At 42.3% G+C, this 20,904-nt stretch overlaps 1 protein-coding gene across 1 annotated transcript; it reads left to right on the top strand.

The window, feature by feature from the left end:
* Positions 1-18,698, top strand: LOC126526262 (uncharacterized). Its single transcript, XM_072284069.1, has 5 exons — positions 1-443; positions 1,472-1,560; positions 3,971-4,465; positions 12,652-12,725; positions 14,296-18,698. The coding sequence occupies exons 1-5, from the start codon at positions 1-3 to the stop codon at positions 14,800-14,802; spliced, it is 1,608 nt and encodes a 535-aa protein (XP_072140170.1). The 3' UTR covers positions 14,803-18,698.
* The last annotated feature ends 2,206 nt before the right edge of the window (positions 18,699-20,904 follow it).

Here is a 20,904-nt window from a genome sequence, read left to right as displayed (position 1 = left end):
ATGATCAAAGTGGCGTGGATGGAAGTGACACCCGAATGCATCCGGAATTGTTTTCGCAAGGCCGGCTTCGCCGACACACCTGAAGAAGGCATTGAAGACACTCAACAAAGCCAGCCTGATGACGACTTGTGGCGACGCGTTGTTGACGCTAACCTGGCTGGCTGCAATCTTGATTGGCAAGATTTTGTTGATGTAGACGACGCTGCTGAAGTTGCGGAGTCGTTTTGCGACGAGAACGCCATCCGGGAAGCGCGGGCATCAAGCGATGCCGAAGCATTGGACGACGACAGCGATCCATCGGAACCAGCACCCATAAGCACGACCACAGCAGTGAGCCATATTGAGGCACTTAGAAATCTTGTGTATTTTAAGGCCTTGGATGACGAACACATTGCAGCTTTGAACAAGCTTGAAACCGCCGTCATTGGATGTGCTCTGGAGAGGTAGACAAACAACGTTTTTTTTTTTTTTTCAATAAGTTTTTGTTCTCATTGATGTCAATTTATGTGTGTGGCCCACATATCATGAACTTCTAGATACAACGAACGAATTCCGTGTGACACTCAGGTTCGTTATAGGCGGGCTCAACTGTAGTGGTGTGCAAACACTGTGGAAACGCATCATGTGGCAACCAAGCTTCTTCCTCGCGCTCTTTCTGGACACTCTTTACCATCTAGTGATGTGGCCAAGAAATCCACCCGTGGCCTCCGAGACAAGAAGTGTGGCGTGCCGGTGCTTTCGAATGCTAACAGTTGTTCTCTCGCTTGTCACACAGTGGCACATACTCAGCGACCCAAGTTGGCGAAACATTCATTGAAGAGCTGCGCATATCCCGTGCATTTGTGGTGCAGCCTACAAATGCATCAGGTTGGTATGCTTGATGAACCCTTGTGACGTGGGTTCAATTCCGCTCGGCATCGGAGAAATTTAAGGAAAGTTTTTTGTCATTGTATTGCAGCACATTTCCAGTGTCAGATACATAGTTACCCAAGTTGGCGTCAAAGGTGTTCATTGAAGAGCAGCACACACCTAATGACGCATACACTCTTGCCTAAGTTGGCATCAAAGAGGTCCACTGGAGACCAGCACAGACAGAGAGGCATTTACGGAGTGCTCCAAGTCAACATCGGAGTTTCTTCAAACAGCAGTGCTTACCCATTCCCGCCTCTATAGTGACCCTTGTTGCCTTGTAAGAGGTTCATTGAAGGGCGGCAGGTATATACACATTGCCACGTATTCAGTGAGCCAAGTTTGTCCTGTGGTTGGCTTCAAACACTGTTACCTCAGCACAGCAGCCCGATGTGTTAGCCATCCAGCCAAAAACTACCCAGTGACGCATGTAGATGGGAAAACGGTTAGATACAAAGATAGATAACCGCCGAAAAGTGTGTGAAGTGCCCAAAGAATGCCAATGCATTAGAACCATGAGCTGCCACTGATGCTGCTTGCATGTCACACACTTTTGCTGCAGCTGCCTGTGTGCTGTATTGCCAGCCTCGCGTGCTTCTCTCCGGTCTCTCTTCTACGCCTTTGAAGCAATAATTGACAGTGCTGAAACCAGTCAGCACAATGGACTCGTGTTTTGGAAGTGTGGAAGGGAGATAGGAGGTTGACACGCAAGCCTGGCAATTTGGAGAAAGTGCGTAGCATGCTTGACATGCAAGTGGGTGCAGCAGCTCGATGTTTAATTTGATTAGTGCTATTTGCTCACTTCAGCTGATTTGAGCCTATCTGTCCACATAACTAGATATCTGTCATGCTGTCGTCACGCAGCAGTCATACCAGTGTCATCATGCCTTTAATGTCATACGGCCTTTGTCGTTCTATCAACGTCATTCCTTCCTCGTCATTTTATCGGTAATCGTGCTATCGTCATTAAACTGTGATTCTGCTGCCGCTGTCATGCCACTGTCTTCATTGCACCGTCTTCAGATAGTTGCTGTCATTTGTAGTCATGCCGTTGTCATTATAGGTTGTCATCGTCATGTCGTCGCACCACTGTTGTGCACTTGTAATCATCCTAATGTTCCGATGCTGTCGTCGTCATGTCATCATTATACTATCCTCATCACTTCAGAAAGGTCATATTGTTGTCGTCGTGCTATCATTGCATTACCATCCTGGTAGTTCTATTGACGTCATTCCTTCTTTGTAATTTCATCGTCGTCATAAGGTCATCGCCATGCTGTCATGTTGATGAACAACCTTGGCATGTGAGTGTCATAGCAAAGTGGCCCGATACTGGAAAGAACACGTCACATGTAGCTGAAAAAACAGAAGTCTCATAATTACAAGTACAGATTCTAAAGAACACACAGTAATACTGTGTGTTGCCACATTGCTTGAATGCTAATCGCATTATCATCGACAGTCATTGTGAGATGGCTTCTGCTAAATTTTTTTCTTTTTCAGGTTATCGCCTTCCTTTTTCTTTCTGCACAGATGCCCAGTAGCCAGATTTGATTGTTGTAACCACTAATGTGTCATGGAAACATTGCAGTAAGTGGTTTAATTTACCATAGAACACAGAAATTCAGTGTGCCATGGCTACTAATTGTTATATCCAATATATTGTTAAGTGTTTTCGACTGTAATTGTGTTGCATGCTCCAAGATAACTTTGTGGTAGCACTGTGAAAGCTGTTTCACTACTGCCAATGAATGCACTCCCTGTGAAATATTTATCAGGATCAAGACATTTAGCAGAATGCTGTGATGCATGTTATGAATGTTATGATGCAGCCACTGATACTGGCAGTTCCTAAGCACAGAAATTACTTCACAGCATGTGTGTTTCTGTTCATTACCTCCAACAATTAACTGTGCTTTGCTTCCTATGTTCATACCATGCATTAATGCGCCTGTTTGGTTAAAATAAAAAATATGGTTGGACATGAGCACGGTAAGACCAGTGGCCCATTTATACACTGTACGGGCTACTGGAAGGATACCTTAGACAATTTATTTTATGCAGTGCAATGCCTGTTGTGTTGTATTATTTTGCCTTGTAAGAACGATGGTATACGATGGCACATTGTTAGTTGCATTCTCCACATTGGGTATGACCGTGGAGTTCATTGATGGAGTGCATTGCTTGTTCGTGCTAAGTTATCACGTGCATTGCGTGACGGCATACCTGGTTGACCTCTTTGCGAAGTATGCATCATCCTATTGTTGAGTGTTCATTATTGATCCATGTACTTGTTTTTTGATTACTGATGTCTTTCATGCTTAGCAGAACAAAGAGTGACAGATTGAAGCAACTGGAGCGATGAAAATAAGCAAGAGGAAATGCTGAAGCACCATTTTCCCACACGATGCAATGATAATAATTTTTGTACATTGCTGTGTGTTCTAAGCATCAAGTGTGTAGTAAATAGCTCAGATTGAAAAATACCAGCATAATATAGCAAAATACTTGTATTAACAAAGCATGCTTATCCAAGAGATTCGAGACTTTATTTTACAAACGTGCTTCCTTCTAAAAAATTGTATGAGGGTACATGCTATCAAGAAGAAAAGGGACTTCCTTTTGTGGGCTCAGTGTAAAGGTATACTATACGTGTACTTTGCATTTATAAGTTTTCACTGTGAACATAACTTTGACAAATTGTTTTACAATACTGTAGTATGTGTGTTCTTTTATTTAATTTATGTCAAAGATGTGATGTTTTTTGCACCATGATAGCTTAGCATGAAGACTTTGCTATTTTGACTAAAGAAGCAGAAGCAGGTGCTACACATTAACTCCTCTAACTTTCATAAATATCGTTACACAAAACTTTGTTTTGTGAAAGTTTGTTTGGATTCCACAAACAAGCAATCATATATAATCATTGAGAAAATCTGAAAGGTCGACCAGCCAGGCTTTGTTTCATCTTTTCCAAGATCACCTTCTCCAGCTAGTGAGTGAACAAAATGCTCATCATTAGCACTAGCATCCTTCTGTTCTGATCTTGGCATTTTGTAAGGGTGCTCTTGCTTTTCTTATGCAGAATCAAGTTATTCATCTTCCCCGACAACTACCGAGGATGACAAGTCGCAGCAGAAACGCCTCTACCGCTGTGACTTCTGCAACTATGAAACTGGAAGGTTATCATATCTGAAAACACACATCGCTGTCCACACAAGCGAGCGTCCATTTAAATGCCATTTTTGTCCTCAGAGCTGCTTCGGAAAGGCCCATCTCAAGGACCACCTACGCATCCACACAGGCGAGAAGCCATTTCAGTGCCCTTTATGCCCTCTGAGGTTCTCTCAAAAGGGCACTCTAAAAAGGCACATGCTCATACACACAGGTGAGCGGCCATATCAGTGCCCCTCGTGCCCTCGGAGCTTCTCGCAGAGATCCAACTTGAAGAGTCATTTGCGCATTCACTCAGGCAAGCGGCCATATTGCTGCCCCAGGTGCCCTCAGACTTTTGTGAAAAGCTGCAACCTCAAGAGACACTTGCGCCTCCACATTTGAGCGGCCATATTGCTGCACCATCTGCTCCAAGTGCTTTGTGTGGGCCATTAGTTAAAGGGACACATGAAAACACATAACCATGACAACTCTGAGTAGGTCACTAGCCATGCAGGTGTGCATTGTGCAACACTTAGTCTGATGCATGAATGTACATAGCTGCTGTGTACTGCATGGCATTCTGGTGCATTAGGAAGCAAGTGTTGTGATGTGTTATTATATATTTAACTTTGAAGCAACTTGGCAGGACATTCCGACATAAGCTAACAAGTGGTAGGGAGGTTTGTTCTAATGATATTACTGTATTCCCTTGTATGAAGGCATAACAAATTTAATAGCGATCATCCATCAACTGTGCCTTGAAAAGACTCTAGCCTGCAGGAAAATAGTCCTGGTAAAATTCAAATGTCCAGCCCAAGATCATGACTTGTAGGTCTCCTCCAAATTTACTGCTGTCTAAGTGAACATTCTTGTGAGTTAAATAGCTTCTCACCAGGTTTAAGCATTGCTAACAGACAAGCAGGGTGTGTTATTCATGCAATGTCAGTTATTTAGCAAACTCTCCTCTTGCGTGAACCCTACTTCCTGCTGGAAAATAAAGGTCACATGCATAAACGCCTCTAGGATGAATGCACCGTCCGCAGCATCATCCATTATCGCCTGTGACTTTGGTAAAGCATCAAATGCAGAACGCGCTAAACTACCACAGGAAGTTGTACCATGCTGTGAAAGACAATGAAGAAAAATAAAAAAGGAGGCTGTACTCATGATGTGCATGTGATACGGTACCTCAGCTCCAGTACCAGAAATGGGAGGGAAGGAATATGACTTGCGGGCACTAGTCGAGGTAAATGAGACGTCTATTTTGGCTGTGAAGTTTGGTTCCTGGCAACACGCTAATCTGACACATTCAATTCATTCTATCTCTTTTTAATCTTTCAAGTGGGAAGACATGTAAGATGTGGCCTAGAATGCACTTATGGCTTCATTCTTTCTTTGTGATGTACAAATACCTGCTAATTAAAATATAAAAACATTTCCCCCAAAAAACTGAGTGAGTTTCAGTATGTCAACCATGCTGTTGAGCTACCAGGTTAATGGCAAATCTACGGTGCAAGAATGGTGTTTTGTAGTGCTTGCTAATGGAAGCCAGCAGCACACTGTTTTTTAGTGTAATATTAATGATGAAAAGAACAAACAGGTTTTATGCACTCCTCGAACACAAAAACACATTACTTTACGAACATGTTAAACCAGAAGCACCTCTCTATCAAAGACAACAATGGCGTCTTTGGTAAATACTAGCCGGAGGAAAACTGAAGGATTATTTTCCTGCTGATGTTAGGCAACCAGCCACAACCTCTTCAGGCATTTCATTTAGGCATTTTCAGGCAATCTGATGTAGACTTGGCTTCGCTCCATATAGATTTTCTCACATAGAGGTGTTTTTCAAAACTCTTTGTCTTACTTTGTGCTTTGTTGTCAGTAACGAGGATTAGTACAAAATTCTAGATTTCTGGTGTTGTTGAAGGAGTGCGAGTTTGCCTAGCCTACAGGAATGATGATTACATCGTGGAACATGTCCACCAGCTAGGTCGACTAAAGGACATTTTTGTTGCCTGGTGATTGCTTTGATGTTTTATGGTCTATGTTTTGATCAGCTGCATTATTGCCAATTGAATAAAGCTATGAATGGGTCAGAACGAGTGAAATTTCTGTGTTGTGCATATTGTTTACGCCTGGTTAGAGGCAATATTATCGGAGTTGCTAGAAGCTCACATGGCAGGGTGTGCGACAGCTGCGCCCAAGAGATTTTTTTATTTCGCAAGAAATTGTCATTTAAATATGTAATTGATGCTCTTCTTCATGTGAATGCAGTGTTGACTAAATAATTTTTGCCTGCAATTCATTGAGGCCCTGGAAGGCAGTATGCCTGGTACACAGCACTAAGAACGTGCCTCAGCCTTTAATTGGTGTCTCAATAATTTTGTTGAGTCATTGTACACTGCATACAGGATGTCTAATAGAAAAAAAACTGACAATTTCAATGTGCGTTCTGCAGACGCATCTCTATGTAGATCGAAATTGAGACGTTGCTTAGAGAAAGGAAATAATTCTCACATTGCCACGAGTATGACCACTACATACGCTAAGCAAAGAACCGCAAAGCCAGCAAGTTTTGTCAGCAAAACATCTGCTGCTCCTCACTGTGAACATTTTTGTGAAGCCTAGTGTTGAGCAGGTACCTAAATAAGCACAAATTGAAAGGCACGGAGTAATATATGAATTATCTTGTTGCAGAAGTCTTGTTAGGTCAGCAATATTGTGGAACTGCCACTTAAAGGGTTAATATGAACATATTTGAAAAATTCCTCCAGTGGAGCATTGCCCTTCGGTCACGTTACAAGTTCTGGGGTGTAAGCAAAATAATTTACGGGGCCTGGTGAGAGGCCCTTTAAGAGACATCTACATTGTTCATTAGAAACATTAGAGAGTTTTAGAATTGGGGGCCCAAGCGGCTTGGGGACCCAAGAAAATTGTGTGCTACAAGTGCGCATGCGCAGAACCCAAGCCAGTCTTGGGTCCTTGCGTTCGCGTTAACCCAAGACCCAAGAATCTAAAACTAGCATGGGCCCCCAAGCCGTCTTGGGCCGCCCTCGCGGGTGACAGCGATGGCGTACAGCAGATGGTCGCAGAGCAAACTTTATTTACTTCGACTGATTTTCGCCATTTCACGCGGGTGAACTCGCAGTTTTTTCGCAGCGCGTCACAAGAAAACACCAACTAAGAGCACTTGGCTTCGATTGGCTTTGCTTGGCTTAGAATCGCACACTTAATTTGTAATGCTAACCGGTACTAACACAGTTTCTTACATATTATTGTTCGTTCTTTTTGCTCAAAAATGCATTCTGTTTGTTTTCACTTGTAAAAAAAGAGGTTCATTTTTTTTTTTTTTCTTTCAAGCACCTTTCTATTTTCCACACTGCGGCGCCCCGAGCGCTCAACCCAACGCTGTCTGCGTTCGACCCAATCCTCAAACTCTGCTGCTCACCTAGACCCAAGAGCAACCGACGCAACGCGGCTTGGGGGCCCAGAGCCTTACGCCCCCAATTCTAAAACTCTCTATTAACTGCATATTGTTAGTTGTAAATATAATGCTCTCAATTATAGGAAAGACCTGTGTGTAGAGGTACGACCAGTATGTGGATGCCTTGTTTTGGAGATCAACAGCATTTCCAACTTCTCAAGACTTCATATGGCTGCACTCATCGAAAAACCTATTTTATAATCTTGTTAGCATCCTTTTCTCTACAGCGATCACTCCTTTGCTGTGCGCAATATTTTGAATGTCCGAAGCAATCTGCAATCTTGTCTCAAGTTTACATCATTTTGTTAGTAGCGGATATCCTAAATAAAGGACTCTTTGACACACTCATTTATCACTTCAGCTTGACAATGTATATGTGTTTTTTACCCCTCTTGAAACTCAATGTAACCTGTGTCGGACTGCATCATGCCATAAGATTCAGTGTAGTGAAGCTGGACTGGTAGGAAAAGACCAATTTGAATTGTGTGGCACCTTGTTCATGGCAATGCTTATTCCAGGCTTCATTCTGGGCAATACCTGTAACATTTCTTCCATTCGTTATTACTTGTTGAAATATATTGGCTTGTCACTTTGAGGCCTTACTCTAGGCACTTATTCTCTGCACTGCATTTGTGGGAAGGTGAACTTGTCTTCAGCACCACTCTTTCTGCAGGTGTCCTTAGGAATCTCCTGTTCTTCAGTGCCAGGGTACTGTTGTACTGTAATCCATTCGTATGTACCTAAATGCATTAAGATGTTCTCAAGATGAAAGAAAAGTTATATATTCGTACTGTCATCTCATTTAGTGCTCCCTTTTTACTTGCTGTGAGTTGTGTGAACATTGTGGTAGCATGTGCAAGTCTATTGAGATATGAGCCATACTGGGGTCATTCCATGCCAAACGTCCTAGACATTGTGCCCAACCCTCTCCAGTTCAATTCCAAAAAATTGTGGTCAGTGATTTTGGTTCGATGCTTGCCCTCACAAACTATTTTCGCAGGTAAAAATTTTTTCTGACTCTTGCAGCGATCTGTATGTTGCTGTGGTGGGTGAAACCTAGGTTTTGAAAAAACACCTACAAAAATAGAGTACTACATGCAGTGCCTTAAAAATATGCTGGATGCAAAAAAAGAAATTGCTCTTTCCTATTCCCTCCCCTTGGCAGCTGCTACTCCCAGCAGCTTGAAACAGTGTTGAATAAAGGATTTATTTATTTATTTATTTATTTGCTTGCTTGCTTGCTTTACTTACTTATTTATTTATTTGCTTGCTTGCTTTATTTACTTACCTTACTTACTTACTTATTTATTTATTTATTTTTTTATTGAAATGTGTGGAGGAACTTCCTGCTGCTGTGCTCTTAGAGAAATATGTACTGCGCCATCATAGTTGCACTAGCTCCAGAAATACTGCTTGCACAAGTGGCTTGGCAGACAGAATTTTCACGACTGTGTGGTCAACAGATTCACAAATAAAGTAATTATTTACATTTTTAATGAACTTGACAACCGTAATCAAAGATTATTTATATATATATATATATAGTCAAGAAGACAAGCACGTCCCATGAAGACGAAGGCCTTCCTAGTTTATTCATAAACCAAGAAAATTATGCATATGTCACTTGGTCTGGGAATCAAAGTTATGCAAGGCCTTTTGCTGGTAGCTGGCTATGACATTCACCCTACGGCGGCACACCTCGACTAGCTCTTTGACTCTCGATGAATTCGAGCAGGCACTCATTGTGAAGTTTGGTCATGCTGTGGGTCAGAAAGAATGTTGGCTTGCCTAGCTGCTCGATCATTGTGAACACACTCCCCTTCCTCTGCTCCATGTAGTGCCCCAGTAGACGCCCTCCTTGAGCTGCTCAAGTTAAACCTCTGAGGAAAGCAATGTTCGAGTTGACGCATTTCTCGATGCAGCTGTGATCTTCCAAGAGCTGTTTTTTTTTTTTTGTGAGCATCAGGCACTGGTTGGCATGGGTGGTAAACATGCTTTCAAATAGCTGTTTGCATGCATGCAGCCACCATACAGTGTCGTCAGTATAAGAGCGCAGGCACTCCAGTTAAGATATGACAAAACAGCAGTATACTCGCCATTCGCAATGTTCGTTACGTGCTGCGAAATAGATGCGGCAGAAAGATGACCCGCGAATCCCATGCACTCGGCATGTGATGCAACCTTCAGGATAAACTTGCCTTCTGCCGAAGAGTCGAATGTAAGAAACTGAAGAAGCACTCAGCTTTTCCTGCAATGGATTCATGCCCCAGCATCCAGAGGATACTTGCTTATTCAAATTCACGCTTTTATAGAATTTAGAGCGCTGATGTGCTGATATTTCTATTGAATCTTCGGCACGCCTCCTGTAAATCTGTCGCAACGGTGACTGGTGAAGCACTTGTCGTGGTTGCTAACACTACGCCAAGTTCTTCTGGGGTAGTTGTATCCTTCGCATATGTCGAAGCTGTTGTCATCTCGTGGCCAGTTTTGTCCACCGCACTAGCTACATGTGCTTGCTCAGTATTTAGCAGCATCCGTGTATCGTATGCTCTTTTTGTCACGAATGAATTCGGTTGTCTGTGTTAGTGCCAATTTTTTTGCTCTTCTTCCCTTGTCATGTTCTGGGTGCATGTTCGTATGCATGTTGCATACATGTATTTTATCCTTGATATTGGGGGGGATATGCTGAGGCATGTGCGCTTCTTTTTCCACTCTGTAGCCCTGATTCTTCAGAAGAGCTTGTCCCACTTTAGTTTGCTTCAATCTTTCTAGTTGGTTCACCTTTTGTACTTCGATTAACTCTTCCCAGGTGTTATAAGCTCCCATCTGGAAGAGATTTATCGTCGATGCGGTGGATGAAAGTCCCATGGCATTATTGCAGGCATTGCAAATGAGGATGTTCACCTTGTTGCGCTGGCCAATCTGTGCCGAAGTGTGCCTTTTAGACCACATGGCTCCAGCCAGCGTGAAGCCAAAGCTTCATTCATTAGTGGTATGGGACATATTGAAGACATGAGCATTCACCGAAGGAGATAAAAAAAATCAAAGTGAATTCAAATGAGGCTTGCATATAGCGCCTTCTTTATGAGGCGGGTATATGAACTAGTCTTTCATGATGTGACAAAGTGAATTATTTTCAGTTTGTAAAATTAAACACCAGTGCAGTGTGAGACACCGTGATGCAGTCGGCAGTTAGGTCTTCCTCTTCCAGGCAGCATAAGTGGCTCTCTAGTGCCTCGAGGACACTACATACATTCCAATTGGTGCTGTACAGAACTGCTTCATGGTTTCAGTTCATAGTTGTAGTGAGCGAATGAGTTTCACCAGCAATGTGGGTCTCGCCATAACGACAGTTTGTTGCTTTTATTGCAGGAGGTGTCTGCCATATTGTCGATAAATGCCGTGCTGCAGGCCACTGCGAGATCTTCCATCTCTTGTTGTGGCTTAGATATGTTAGGCAATTGCTATACCATACATGCCACGCAGTCGTATTAACTGCCATGAACAATGCATTTTCTGGCTGGCTGTTTCAGAGAACGCTGAAAGTAGTAGCAATTTTTTTTTCATACAATATGTGCACCTAGCTCTTCTTTCAATGCATTATTACAGTGCCCACATCTGAATAGAAGAACTCACCAGAGCAATAAGTTTGAGGAAAGCTTCACAGGCATTATCCTATTCTAAAGTACTGATTTAATATAAAGTTGACACCAAATACCAAGATTGCTATTCCGTTTAAAACAAAATGTCTGCTTTAACTAAGCACGAAATATATGTTACGTATTTAGCGAAGCTGCATGCAAAATTTCCCACGCAGAATTTGAAGACATTCTTTTTACGCAGAATTCATGGACAGACGTGGCACACCTCTGCATTGCAAAAGCAGGAGACTCCTGCAACTCTACATAGCTTACAATATTCCAGGAGCAAATTTTCATGATTCACACAGTTTCGAAAAAGAAACTGCAGTTTAAATGTGACAACAGAAAGCAACCAAACCATCTTTGAGGAAATACGGCTTGCCTGCCCAATACTCCGTGAATGCACGCACGAAGTGAACGAGCGCGCGAGCCAGCCAAGTAAGCTGGAGCAAGCAGCGTCCTGGCCATGACGTCACTCACAAGAGGGCGACACTCCAATTTCTCGCCGTTAATACCGATAGCTCCGATTTCTCTGGTGTGCAGGAAAGCCCGCATGCTTCGAGCTACAGTCGAACCCACTTATAACGATACCGGTTTTAACAATATATCGGTTATAACAGTGAGGAGCTGCTGCACCGTCCACTTTTGTATGTTTTGCATTGTGAAATAACCCGTTTACTACCATGCCCCGATGCCACACTATTGGTTATAACGATGAAGTCTGGCTGCTTTGTGTCCGAGCTGAAAGGTAGTGAAATGCGAAGTCCTTGAAAAGAAAAAAAGAAAACGAGAAATTTGAGCTGTTGCACGATGGCCTGCTGCTCAAACGATAGCCGCACGCTCATTTTCCAGCCTTTTCTGCGCACCTCTCTCCCGTGGCCCTTCGACCCCTCTGACCACAAATGGATTTCTCAAGCTGACTTCTGGATTTCTCGACGAGCGGCAACCTCCACATTCTTTAAAAGGCCCCTTTTGGGCCCACCAAAGCGCTACCTCAGTGGTGCTCGCGTATCACTTGCCACCCATGACCCCTCTTTGCAGTTATAGCAGTGCCATTCTTTAACGCCCACAGCTGCGGCTTGTTACACGTCATCAGAGTGCCCAGGCAGCAGTTAAACGAGTGAGCACAATCGGCAGCCAGATGGAGGAAGGTGGTGGGGATATAGTGGGGAGGGGCACTGGCATCCCCGCCATTATAGTTTGCTAAGATCAGCTCTGTGATCCCTCTATCTTGATTTTTTTCATGCAACCTGGTTATAACAATTATCGGTAATAACAATGGAATTTTTGTGGCATTTGATTATTGTTATAAGTGGGTTCAACTGTATTGCTCAGTGATGTGTACTGCTTCTTGCTGCCCATCGTGTTGGGTCCCAGTAGATCTGCCAGTGGTCCAAATTCTGAGGTTATCTGCATAAAGTGAGTGTTTAATGCCCTTTAGCCATTTCACTTGCTTAGGTAGTGAGCTCATCGCCAAGTTGAAGAGCCTTGATGATATGATGGAGCCTTGTGGTGTTCTTTCAGATGGCAATGTGAATTTTTCCAAACGAAGATTTCCTAATCTGACGGTTGTGGACCTGTTGTGAGGAAATCTCAAATGTAGCTGTATGTTTTCCCCCCCATAGTTGTAGAGATTGAGATGGTAAAGGAGTATGTCGTGGGACACATTGTCAAAAGCCCCTTTTACATCAAGGGCATGGATAGCTCAATTTCTGTGTGCATCTAGTTTGTCAATTATGTCTTCTTTTTAAGAGACAGAAAAAAAATATTTATTGAAAAAATTGTTTGAGGGCAAATTGTGCATCGAAATGATTGACCACAACTTTATTCAGTCGGAGAGGGTTGAGCGCAATGTCTGGGATGTTTGGCGTGGAATGGCTTAGTTTGCAAAGTTTCGTAAGATATCCTCTGTGCAGCCTTTTTCAAAAGAACTGAAGCCAGTGAAAGCACAAGTGTTTCATAATCTGTGCATAGTTCTCGGCATTGAAATACTGTGATGAGTGAGTACTCTCTAATGCTTTGACAAACGCAGCACATAGCTGACAAGACATTTCTTATGCAGCTGCCATCAATAGTGTAATAGCTCTCTTTCCTTTGACAAAGGCTGTGCGTTTAGTCTTGTGCCTCATGGCCGGCATAAAAAGTTCATTCCTGGTAACACTGTTGTTCTTCACTTTCTCTGCCTACTCATATGTATCACTAGTAGACAAAGAACACTGTACTCTCACCCCCACTATGTAGCATTTGAGAAATGTGTGACAGCTTTTGCCAGTGGCTGTACTAACTATGTGAATTTTCTTTCATCTGCCTAGACTAGTGCCCTCTGTATTTTTTTCAGGAAGCATGAGAAGATGTCTTTTGTATTAATCTCACATTTTCATTGCCTGTTGAATCTAACGCATGTACTCCTTCTAGGAGCCTTTTTCTTTTATGAATCTGTTTGAGCCATGTCATTGTCTCGCATGTTAGCATTCCTTCACAGTAATTGAATGAACAGTATTCGTTATGAATTGACTCTCTATTTTTGAGCAATATTTATATCAGTGAGCTTCTGATTGGCCCTGTGGTTAAAGTTTGAATGTTAGGTAGATTGTACATTGTTTAAAGGGTAACATGTAAAGTTTTTTTAGTAAGATGAGTAAGATATACGGCTGGGTCAGTGAGAGTATGTCGTGTAGCATGTGCCTGCGATTTTTATTGTTTTTGATAATTCTTTGCATCCATGTTTTTGAAGTAGCTAAATAGGTGCTTTCCATTTATGCTGTACATGAAATATCTGATGTTCTCATACCTGACATGCCTGTAGACAGTTCTTGTATGTCCACATTGTGTAAATTTTTGAAGTCACTGAATTGAAAATTCTCACACGATTCCCTAGGTTTACATTCTTTCGTGATTGTGAAGACGCAATAAATATGGTGAAATTCGTTTTTCAGAGGGGAAAATTAATTGGTTCCTGAAGTGAATAGGAATATTCAGCAAATCAGAATAGTGCTTTCTTTCATGTATTTGACGTCACCCTCGAGAACTACTGAACTAACAAATGGCTCATCATTAGCACTAGCATCTGTGTGTTCTGATTTTTGCATTTCATAAATGCAGTTTGGTTTCCATTGTGCAGGATCAAAGCATTCATCATGTCCGACAACTATCAAGGATGAAAAGTTGCAGCAAGGACACCTCCACCACTATGCTTGCAATGACTATGAAGCTGAAAACCCATCTCACCCAACAACGCGCGTCACAGTTCACACAGGCGAGCGGTCATTTAAATGCCATTTTTGCCCCAAGAGCTTCTCACAAAAGGGCACTCTTAACAGACACCTGCGTGTGCACACAGGCGAGCGGCCGTTTAAATGTCATTTGTGCCCTCAGAGATTCTCACAGAAATCCATTCTGAATGATCATTTGTGTGTCCACTCAGGCGAGCGGCCATATCATTGCCCTTCGTGCGCTCAGACTTTTGTGCATAGGAGCCATCTGAGGTATCACCTACCTATCCACTCAGGCGAGCGACCATACCGCTGCACCATCTGCTCCAAGTCCTTTCTCCGGGCTATTCATTTGAAGATACACATGAAAAGAAAGTGCCATGACTGCGCTGAGTAGGTCGCCAGACTTGCAGGTGCACATCATATATTAGGCAGAGTCTTAAATATTCCTTTGGTATGTCTTCATGTGCAGGCATAACAAATTGAGAAGTGATCATCCCTCAACTATGCCTTCAAAATTCTGCTGTTTGTAGTGAGATAGTCGGGATAAATCCTGAATGTTAGGCCAATCTTCGTAACTTGTTAATCTCCTCCAAATGTACTGTTTGCTAAATTGACATTCCTGTAAGGTAAATGCCCCCTCACCAGGTATGGGCATTGCCAACAGACAAGCATAGTACATTGGTTGCGGAATGACAATTTAGCAAACTATGAAATCATTCGATGGCACGAAAATGGCTCAGATTTTAAATGAAAGCCTGTGTGCCTTTTCCTGCATTTAGATGGGGAATCAAGGTCATATGCATAAGCCCTCAACCAATTACAGTCAATGTCCAAAACATTGTGCATTCTCGAAAAAATAATACCGTGGCTTCCATTGCCCTCAAGGGCTCAAATTTTCACGGCGGCATCTAAATGAAAAAGGTGTCTGGGTGCTTGTTAGGTCACAGGTAATGTAGGTGTGCACATGTATCATTGACGAACATGTACATCTGTCCTGTGGCAACGGCCCCTCTCTATTCTAGAAATGCTTCACCGCTGTACATTGCGTGTTTGATTGCATAATGTTGCTGTACTGTGGCGAAGCTGACTTTTGTGAACGGGCATTATACAAAACTTTTGCCATGCTTTCCACGCTACGAAGCCATTGGCAAAGATGGTGAAATTAGAATTAGCACCATTGCTGACAATGGAGGATTCTTTTCATAAAACTATTTCAAACACACAAAAAACGGATAAACTGGGGCTCGTGGTACACATGTGATGTGGTTTCTCATCTCTGGCATCAAAGAAGGCAGGAAATAAATCTGGCTTGCAGACACTAGTAAAGGTAAAGCTGTGTCTATGTTAGCAGTGAAGCACACATTTCAATTCCTTCTGTTTCGTTTAATCATGAACCAATTTTAAGAATAATTGCGGTGAAATGTTTGCCAAATAAATCTTGACAAGTTCTATCATCTAAGCAAAATTTCTGATAGGGCATACATATTTTAAGATGTCTACATGTGCACCGGTAAAGCTAACTGTACGTAGTTCTAATATTGGACCAAAGCGAATTCTTTAACTGCAAAGCTTTCTGAGAAACCCGTAGAGGTTTGCTTTAAGCTTTGTGCTGCAGTCAGGGAGATAACAATTTTTCCTTTCCATAGTTTTTGAACATAGTCAGAAAATGTTGCCTATCTCTAGAAGAGGCTCCTGTGAACATATGAACCAAATATTATTATACTACAGGCAGCAGGGAGCTCAGCGAAAATCAGCAAAAAATTGCATGCTCTCACCTCTGCAATGTTGTCATGCAGCATCATCGCAAGCAGCTGTACCCATCAACAGCTGTTGGCTGCTTTTGTGATCATGAGAGCATTCTCGGTACTAATACTGTAATTGCCCATATTGAGCTAAACCAATAAAATGAATATGTACGTCTGCGATCAAAAGAACTGTAAAATGATGTAATCTTTGAAACAGTTTAAAACAGTGCTACGTCTGCTGCACATGGCCTCCGAGATAGCACCGGCGTGCTCTGTAGTGTTGCCTACCAAGAACGCCTTAGGGTGCTTCGACGAGCCCTCTCATCACCGAGACACTAAATTTTCAGGCAGTACACCAGTGGAAACGAAAGAAAAGAGAAAGCCACTCATTGGCGTGATAAGTACAGTGGAACCCCCGATTATACAACCTTGAGAGGACCATGCAGAACCGTCGTATAATCCGGGCATCGTACAATAGAAAAACTATCGTACAATAGAAAAACTAGGAATATAGGCAGTGACTCTCAGACTTGCCCCCAAAAGAACGAGTACAGACCACCTGAATAAGCCCGCGGCACGAACCTGCACTGCTCCAAGAAAGGTACATTAAATCATTTTTCTAAAAATGACAACCAAGCATTTAATTGGAGGAGGTGTGAGCGAATCTTTATAATTGCCTTTAAAATAATATTAGTGATCTTTTTCTGGACGTTTGCCCAGCCGTGACGCATCAGCTTCCTCTCGAGAGCTGCCATATCTGGCAGCAAGTTGCCAACATCGTCACGTGCACAAACCGTCAAATGTTGTTGACACGCAAGTATGGAAACAGACAGAACACTAGCACATCTCTCTTGCTATGGTACAAAAGTAATACAAAAACATGCAGACATTAATTTTATATGTTTTATTATTTTTCCAAGCATTAATTCATCTGTTGATTTACAGATTAAGCAAATAACTGATGTTATAATCCTCGAAGTCACGCGTCACTATGATCGACATCACAACACGGTCATGTATGTAGGCACACTTGTGTGATTGACGCAGACTCTCAGACTGGGCGTGCGGTGCCCGTGAGGAGAAGGGTAAACTGCGTTTGGTTTCAAATGTAGGCTCATTCCGCGGCACGCAGGGATGTAATAGTTAGCATACACGATTGTTAGCATGCATTGTATGCACGTTAATGCTCAAGATAGTGACACCTGGTGAGGGGCCCTTTAATTCTATCAGGTAGTATAGGAAAAACTTGAGTGCTCAGATACAACCAGTATGTGGGTGCCTTGTTGTTGTGGAGCTAAGCAGTATCTCAACGTTGTCAAGAACAGATAGATGCATTTGTAGAAGAACCTGTTTGCGTCATTTTGTCATTTTCTAATCGTTCCTGAAAAAGACACCTTGAAGCACTCATTTATCACTTTTGCTCGACTATGTACTTCTTGTTCTTGTTCCTCTCCTGAAGCATGAGGTAGTCTGCGTAAGGTTTCACTGTTCTATAGGATTCACCTTAGTGAAGATGGATTGATAGAAAAAGATTATTTTAAATTACGGTCCTCTGCATCAATACCAGGTAGCATGTTGTTCATAGTGATGCTTATTCCACACAATCAATTTGTATATATCAAAATGGATTAACAAGCTCTCAAGGTGAAGAACAAAGATCCATTGATTCATACTGTCACGGTATCTAGTCCTCGCTTGTTTTCATGGTGTGGATTTTGTGAGGACACTGTCCAAGGACATTGTGCTCGCATGTGGACCTTTACTGAGCCATACTGTACAAAGTTTCATATGCTGTCTTATGTACAGCCTTTAGGAAAAGAAATGACGCCTGTAGGAGCACAAATGCTGCTTTCTCATTAAGGAGCGTGCAAGGCTGGAGAACTGCAAGAAGCCAGTAGTACTTTCTGACCTTTTGACGACTGCAACAGGAGTCGCACAAGACATATTATATTCAGCTCCTACCAGTAACATAGTGACTGCATTTCTTTTGAAAAAGGCTGTGCGTTTAGTACTGTGCCTTGCAGCTGGCGTGAGAAGTTCATTCTTGGCAACTCTTTTGTTCTCTACTTTCTCTGCCTACATGTGTACCACTAGTAGATAAGGAATGCTGTATTTGCACCTCCACTATTTAGGATTTGTAGATGTGTGATAGCCTTTGTTAATGGCTGTACCATTAGGAATTTTCCTTCATGAGTGTGACTTGTACCTTCAGTTTATGTTCTGTGAGCATGAAAAGATGTGATCTGTTCTATTCATCCCACACTTTTATTGCCTGTTGGGTGTAGTACCCTTTCTTTGGAATTTTTTTCCCTGATTACTCTGAGCCATCTCATTGTTTCTGTCCATGTAAGCATTCCTTCACAGTAGTTGAATGATGTGCTTTCACTAAGAATTGACACTTGTCTTTTCTTGAGGACTGTATCAATCACTGTGCTTGATGAGTCCATTGCTAGTAATGTTTATATGTTTTCTTTTTGCTTGTACTAACAGTGATAACCTCCATTGCAAATGTTTGTCAATAAATGTAATCTTTCTCTTTCTTTTATATTCTCCTTAGCACTTTATTCTCTTTGGTGCTCCACAAAAAAATCAATGATGGCACTTGCAATTTTATCTTATTGCCATTGAATGTGCGTGCTACGAGATATTCATCAACAATTTAATATATGAGCCAGTTCTTAACATCTATGTTTGTGTGTGTCTGTCTGTTTTTTCATTCCTGCATTGGTTTTTCTTCGACATAGCAATTATAGCACCACTATTGTTCCATCTTTCCTTCATACAGAGTTCAGGCAAATAGTTGAATACGTTGAAAAGCCTTTAGTCTGAATAGCGCATTTTCAAAGCCTTAGATGTCTTGGAGTTTTTACGGGTCTCTAAAATTCTTGAATTTTAATTTTATGTAAACAGTTGCCAAAAGAATATTCAGACTTGGAGAGACTCACCAAGAAATGATACATCAGGATTGTGAAAAAGTATTGGTACCTTTATTCTTCAAGTGGCTTTAAAAACTTGTTGTTGTGTTACCATGCGTATCTATCCTAGCGCATGACATGGCAGAATGTATTTTGCCCAATGTCAAAATGAAATGATTTCCAATGCCTAGCACCAAATCCTCTTTTGACAGCTGTGTAGCGAGTTGCATGTGATGCTCACAGCTCACATGTGATGGCTTTAAAACACTTTGGGAAAGGTCTCCTTATAGCCAGAGAGAGAAATTTATAACACCACACTGTACTTGGAAATCATCAGTGACTGTCTTGCTATTTATTGCGATAAATATGACCATCAAAGGAACTCTTGAGATGTACCAAATACACAATGCTTTCTTAACTTTTTTTATTAATGCGAGTTCGAGGTGGTGGAGTTTGAAAAGAGTTCACTCAGCTGGCACTAGTTCTTGTTTGACCTCTTGGTGAACAATGCAAGATATATGTAGAGCTTTTTTGCAACCGGCGGGGAGGAGGCGAGGACGTCGCGCGGCGGCGGCAGAGTTCAAAGAGTGGCGGTACCTTCAAATTATCAAGTGACTTTAATGCTGTGGAGACTTTTACGCCGCCTTGTGTCCTGCTCCGGAATATGCTTCATTTCCAAAACGGCCTCGACGAATGGTTCGTGCTACTTGTAGCAGTGCATACGCATATTGATGGCTGTCGCTGGCCGCACTTTCCGAGTCGTTGCTTTGTAGTGAATCCAATCAAAAGTGGTTGGCCACGTCTAATACGGCGGCAACTTCCGCCTGCAGGAAACAGTCGCCGCTAGAGGATGAAAACGAGGACGATGATGGCGTCGAGGGTATTGCAAAGCACGTGCAGACGTAGCAGACGAACTAGCAACACAAAGCTCGCGCGCCGGCGAGCGCGCTGGCGTGGATAAGTCACAGTTTTGTGCAATCACGTGCCCAGCTGTGTTTACGTTTCTCCTTCGGCTACCTCGTTGCTTTCTGAAACCGAAACTTGGACTGGTGGCTACAAACAAGACTCCAAATAATTACCTGTCGTGTTCTGAAGGAAATGATGTTTCGTGTCTTGATTACAGGGTCATTAGCTACTTATTGCAGCGAAAAAAAACAATGGAGAATTTTTGTGTCAGTACTCCTTTAAGTTTGGGGGTATGCTTACACATACTTGGACAACTCCAGTGGAGTTTCTGCATTGTTTTTATGATACTACAAATAAAGCATGACGGCTTGCGCAAGAAGTAGTGGATGCACAACATTGGCCTAAAGAACTTTGTTCTGACAAAGAACAGTGTTGTTTGCGAAGTAAGGCGCCTTTCTTATTGCTCGTATCAAAGCATCCCCTAATGCTTCATTTATTTAATTCTGCCGGCCTGCTCATCAGCGTTTTTAGAGCGACAATTTGTACGTTGCATAAAAATGGGGTTGTTCTCAGTATGTTGAATATTCTGCTGGGACTCCATCACCTCGCACGTCGTCAACTGTTATTCAGTCGGAAATGCAGCACTACAGTTTCTGCTTTCAGCTGTGAACAATTATGTGCGTATATACAGCCTCTCAATCGCACTTTTCTTGATTGTTCAGATCCATTGCCTATTTTACTAAAGGTTGAAATTGCGACTTAAGAAGATCTTGAATTCTTTCCAGCTTACTCGGATGTGTGCGTCATAGATACAATGAATACAGGCCCTGAAAAAGTTAATGGCAAGCATACCCGTGCTCTAACGGTTTACGGGCGCTAGCTAGTCGACGTATTGCGTTTTTTTCTAGTTCTTGTGTTCCCTTTGAATTG

The sequence above is a fragment of the Dermacentor andersoni genome, chromosome 8, assembly GCF_023375885.2.
Source record: "Dermacentor andersoni chromosome 8, qqDerAnde1_hic_scaffold, whole genome shotgun sequence".
Taxonomy (NCBI): Eukaryota; Metazoa; Arthropoda; class Arachnida; order Ixodida; family Ixodidae; genus Dermacentor; species Dermacentor andersoni.
Note: the sequence above shows the minus strand (reverse complement) of the source record. Positions and strands in the feature narration are given on the sequence as shown.